At 39.3% G+C, this 5,919-nt stretch overlaps 1 protein-coding gene across 1 annotated transcript in view; it reads left to right on the forward strand.

Annotated features, from left to right (window-relative positions):
- The window catches only part of LOC144975799 (voltage-dependent L-type calcium channel subunit alpha-1D-like), a 12,879-nt gene extending 7,384 nt beyond the window's left edge, over positions 1-5,495 (forward strand). The window contains exons 2-6 of the mRNA XM_078919985.1: positions 13-165; positions 1,589-1,770; positions 2,703-2,806; positions 3,733-3,848; positions 5,407-5,495. Of these exons, the coding sequence (XP_078776111.1) occupies positions 13-165; positions 1,589-1,770; positions 2,703-2,806; positions 3,733-3,848; positions 5,407-5,495 (644 nt within the window). The remainder of the gene's footprint in view (positions 1-12; positions 166-1,588; positions 1,771-2,702; positions 2,807-3,732; positions 3,849-5,406) is intronic.
- Positions 5,496-5,919: the final 424 nt, after the last annotated feature.

Below are 5,919 nucleotides of genomic sequence, written 5' to 3' on the forward strand. Positions count from 1 at the left end.
CATGACTACCAGGTCTCCAAGTTGTGTTGAATTCCATCGTCCGAGCCATGGTCCCCCTGTTGCATATCGCCCTCCTCGTCATCTTCGTCATCATCATCTACGCCATCATCGGCTTGGAGCTCTTCTACGGCAAGCTGCACAGGGCCTGCTTCAAAGAAAATTCCAGTAAGTCCAGGGTGTCATTGATTGGTTCATGCCGATTAAATATTTGAAAAAAAATGTAGTTGAAACGGTGCCAGATAAAGCAAGAAATAATAATAAATAATAAAATAAATATAATAAATTCCCTTTATTCATCCCTAAGGGGACATTTTTCTTTAGGGTCTATTCCAAGAGAAGATTGGAATAACCCAGGCGTCAGCCGCAATGCAGCGCCGCAAATTAAGCTAAGGCTAGGTGACTTGCTCAAGGCCACACAACGCGGCGGGTAGTCGAACTCGGTACCTTTCAGGTACGAAGCAAAGACCGTACCGCTGAGCCACGCAGCCCCATAAACAACATCAAAAGAAAAAAATCCCCAAAATATCAGCATCCCAAGACTGGGGGGACATGGAGGTTGTTTAGGTTCGGAGTGGTGACGGGGTATTTTTGGTTCCCCAGTCGAGGCAGGCACTGTGTTTTTTTTTGTTTTTTTCTTGTGTGTGTGTGTGGGGGGGGGGGGGGGGGGGTTAACGTTTGTTTGTTTTTTTGTTTTCTTTTTTTTTTTTTTTTTCTCCATTGCGGGTGGTTGGATGGGAGCATCACCCTTGAATCATATACCTATGATGTTCGCATGGGTGTACGATCCGATAGTGATGTCGTTTCTTCTTCTCTTTACTAGCCTATCCGCTTCTTTGGTTTGTGATTGTATTTTTGACAGGGGATATTTTTTTTCCTGTAATCTCTGCTGTTTGTTCTTGGTTATTTATAATTTAGCTTATGACATCTTTAGGTTATGATTTTGATTTACATTTGTACTATTTTTGTTAGATTGCTTGTTTTTTTGTTTCAGCGGTCTCTCATATAACCTCAATTGTGTTGGAAGAGACCTAAAGCAACAAACAAAAATTTTTCTCCATTGTTTTTGATTATTTATTTGTTGAATAATTTTACACTTCATTTTTAAATTTTTAAAGGCATATTTATATCTTTATAGATTTTAATACGGATTTATGAATTGATTAATTAGCTAATTAATTAATTTATTTATTTATAAGCGGAGGCAGCAGCTACACCAATTACTTTTTAGCCATTTTGTAGACGTGGATATTACATGTTCGCATAAAATTCCCCATAGAAATGAATTAATAAGATATATATATAAGATCATATTATTATTATAGAGGGAACGAAATTGACGTAATTCTGCTCTCTGTTATTGATTTTAAACAGCCATTTTTATGATTAGTTCTCACTCCATTTTATCAATCAGACTATAAACGTTCAAAGTTGTTGTTTTTTTTTTTTTTTTTTTTTTTTTTTTTTTTTTTTTTTTTTTGTTGTGGTGGTACATTATATCCGGCTGGCGGATGTTGTGAGTAGTTTACCCAAACGCAGTATCAATGCTCATCTTTTTCTTCTTCTTTTTTTTTTCTTCCCCACTTTCCAGCGGAATTTGCAGGCGACCCTCGTATTTGTGGCAGGGGCTACGACTGTGAGGGGGACGGGGTGTGTCGAGAGGGGTGGGAGGGGCCTAATTATGGCATCACCAACTTTGACAACATAGGCCTTGCTATGTTGACTGTCTTCCAGTGTATCACCATGGAGGGCTGGACTAATGTACTATATGATGTAAGTCTCTCTCTCTCTCCCTATCTCTCTCTGTCTCTCTGTCTATCTATCTATCTCTCTCTATCTCTCTCTAGCTCACCCACTCTCTCTCACTTTCTATCTATCTCTATCTCTCACCCCCCCTCTCTCTCTCTATCTCTCTCTATCTCTCTCTCCCTCTCCCTCTCCCTCTCCCTCTCTCTCTCCCCTCTCTCTCTCTCCCCTCTCTCTCTCTCTCTCTCTCTCTCCTCTCTCTCTCTTCCCTCTCTCTCTGTCTCTCTGTTTATCTATCTCTCTCTATCTCTCTCTATCTCACCCACTCTCTCTCACTTTCTATCTATCTATATCTCTCCCCCCCCCTCTCTCTATCTCTATCTCTCTCTATCTCTCTCACTCTCTCTCTCCCTCTCTCTCCCCTCTCTCTCCCCTCTCTCTCCCCTCTCTCTCCCTCTCTCTCTCCCTCTCTCTCTCCCTCTCTCTCTCCTCTCTCTCCCTCTCTCTCTCTTTCTCTCTCCTCTCTCCCCCCTCTCTCTCTTTCTCTCTCTATCTCTCTCTTTCTCTCTCTATCTCTCTCTCCCTCTGTCTCTCTCTCTCTCTCTCTCTCTCTCTCTCTCTCTCTCTGACAACATAACACCTTCCAAGTAGCATGATATGTTCCGAATGGTCAGTATTGATGTTAGATTGGAACCCTCTTTATACATTACTTAAAGCCATATATTTATTTTTGAGCACATTTACTCATTTAATAGATATTGCTCTATTTAAAAGTTCGCTTTCTTTCTTTATATTTTAAATATGAATTTTGTATCTGATGTAGTAACATTCCCCATTTACAATCTATTGAATGAATCTAAATATAACTCGAAATTTGTACCTTCCCCCATTCCATTCTAATACCCCCCCCCCCCCACCACCACCACCACCACCACCACCACCCCTTTTCCTTTTCCCAGGTAAACAAATCTGTAGGGAATGAGTGGCCTTGGATTTACTTCATCAGTCTAATTATCATCGGCTCTTTCTTCGTCCTCAATCTCGTTCTCGGAGTCCTCAGCGGGTTTGTAGTCTATACTGTTGTAATCCTTGTCGTCGTCCTCATCATCATCATCATCATCATCATCATCATCATCATCATCATCATCATCATCACCATCACCATCATCATCACTATCTTGTAATAAAAGAAAACAAAAACTCGCATACACATATACATACACACGCACGCGCACACACACACACACACACACACACACACACACAAATAAACGACACAAAAAATCCCCAAGTCTTAAGACGATATATCTATTATCAGCCACTTTGAATCGGTTTCTATGTTTTTGTACTTGATAAAAGAGTGCAATTTCGCTCAAAACAGTAGAAGGGGGGGGGGAGAGAAGATTTATATGTATAATGTCTCTTTTTATTAATCTGGCCCTGTATTGTTTAAAATGGTTTTATTTTGATATATATTAATCATGATAATTACATTTCTCAATTTTTTTTTTCTTTAGATAACTTTTTTTCCCTCTGTTTTTGATTTATCGGGACCCTTGTTTTAATAGGGTGTATAGAAGAATGTTGAGGGTATCATGGACAGACAGGTGTACGAACGAGGAAGTGTTGGAGAAGGTGAGAAAGGGAAGAATACTGATCGATAACATCAGAAAGAGGCAGTAACGGTTTCTGGGACATGTGTGGAGAAGAGACGGAATAGAAAAGTTGGTAACATCTGGGATGATCGAAGGAAAGAGAGCTAGAGGAAGACAAAGAATGACTTATTTAAATAACCTAAGAATGGCCAAATGTGACTTAAAAAGCAACACAAATTTCATGCGCACCGCAGAGGATCGTGATTCGTGGAGACAGCTGACCGGCAACGTGCTCAAGAGCACAAGCCACGATGGATGATGGTGATGTGTTATCATATTTTCGTTCACATTAAATAGATGTACATCCAACTTGATTTTGATTTTTCACTTCCAGAGAATTTTCCAAAGAGAGAGAAAAGGCCAAAGCCAGGGGAGACTTCCAGAAGCTTCGAGAAAAACAACAGTTAGAAGAAGATTTGAGGGGCTACCTTGACTGGATCACTCAAGCGGGTAAGTTGCCTTTCTAGTAACTCTAAGCTTGGTGAGAAGTTGCCAGGATTTGATACCAGTAAGAGGAGACACTGGGTGACTGCGAGCCGGCTTCGGTCGAGGAGCTGCCTCACGGCCAGTGCGCTTCATCGGTGGGGACTTTCCACCTGTCCAACATGTACCCGCTGTGGGCAAGAACCTGAGACGGCAGAGCATCTAGTCGAACGATGTGTTGTGACGATGCGACCCGGCGGGTTTGCGACGGTGCGAGAATGAGGACCAGACTTTGCTTATTGGGTCGATCGTCATAACATAGTAGTGTGAAAACCATAGGCCTGGGACCTGTCACTTCCTAATAATTTGACTGGGATGCCTCGACTGCCTCTATAATCTTTTGTGTCAACTCCATCCACTTTTGACTGTCCTCTGATATAGATGATTATATCAAAAGTGGCGAGTATGGAGGTGTTTTAGGTCTTCATAAAGGACCATATGAATTTTATATGACCGTAGTTTTTAAAAAGATGAATAAAGCAAATAAATGCGTAAATTGTTGATTAATACAGATTCATCATGCTGATTCATCACACTTTGCAATCCTTCATTTATCCTCCCTCTCTTCTTTTACTACCACTGCCTTTATAGCCATGTACACATTTATTATTGATTGGAGTGATATAAAATAGTGTTTAAAGAACCTGACGCCATGTTTGTTTGGGTTTTTTTCATCACTTCTATTCTTCCAGTTGCTAACCTTGTTTATCATTTCTTGCTATCCGTACAACATGAGATATTGTAGCACTCATCCATTGATGCCATGCAATATTATTTGTATAACACTACAAAGTTATCAAGTGTTAAGATTTCAAGTAGTTATTAGATAAAGATTGTTGTTTTTTTGGGGGTATAGGTGGGGGGGTGTATTATTTTATTTGTTTTTGATTTGTGTTTGTGTTTGTGTGTATGAGTGTATGGTTTCAGGTTGGGGTGTTTTGTTTGTTTATGACTTTGGTTAATATTTGTTGCATTCACAAATGATATCCACTGAACGAGCTATTGTCCGAGTCATGGTATGCAATTTATTGTACAGTTTGGTTGGAAGCATTTAATTATTTGTTACCCATCGTCTCAAAACGGCATTATGTCGGAACGAACCAGATGCTTAAAAGCCGAATTAAATGTTAAGCTGGTCAAAAATATAAATTGTTGGCATTAGCTCCCTAAAATATGATATCCATTCTCCTCAATAAAACATACAAACGCAACACAAGTCTGATATTTCTGGTTATAAATTCAATTTTCAACATCTTAACCAACCCGACTTAATACCGTTTTGAGGCGAATGGTCACATTTATTTACTTTGTCATTTCTATTTCTGTATGAGTCCGAGACGTTTTATGAGTAATTTAGAAATGTGATTGAGGACGTCATTACCTTTTTTTGTAAAGCGCTTTGAGCACATTTAGTGGATATTGCGCGATATATAGCTTTTTTTTTTTTTACTAATGTTTATGAAACAAAAGCTATATAAAAAACCATTCATTGGTTGGACGTGACATATTCATTTTTACATTCCAGAGGACATTGATCCAGAGAACGAGGATGAAGGAGAGGAGGCAGCCACACCTCGCCATTGTAAGTCCACAGAACCACCGAGTTTTCTCTAGTGTTAAAGATACGATAACAAACACGTATTTGATAAACATCTATAGACTGTTTTTCCTTCTAGAGATCTTGCTAACATAATTACTGCTGGGTTGTCAGAATCAATGTCTTTTTAATATAATAGAGTGCAAGTTGCTGGTTTGGCGTCCTTTTTGTACTAGCAGCACTCTTCTGGCATGGCAGGTTGTTTTTTTTTTTTGCATCGCTTGCGGCCGCAAAAAATCGCTAAATATCACTGATATGCATTGCGGCCGCAAAATCTGTAATTTTTTGCAAATTTTTGCAAATTTCCGAGATTTTACAAAGAAAAACAAAAGATGAATTTTTTTTTCTTCTAATTTGTTAGCTCGTGTAGAACGTGAAAGATTATTAATCAAGAATGCTCTCATTTTCTTCCTTTTTACTGGTGATGTTATGACCTTACCC

Source organism: Berghia stephanieae, chromosome 6 (assembly GCF_034508935.2).
Source record: "Berghia stephanieae isolate SIO BIC M18660-M18661 chromosome 6, UCSD_Bste_1.3, whole genome shotgun sequence".
Classification (NCBI taxonomy): domain Eukaryota; kingdom Metazoa; phylum Mollusca; class Gastropoda; order Nudibranchia; family Aeolidiidae; genus Berghia; species Berghia stephanieae.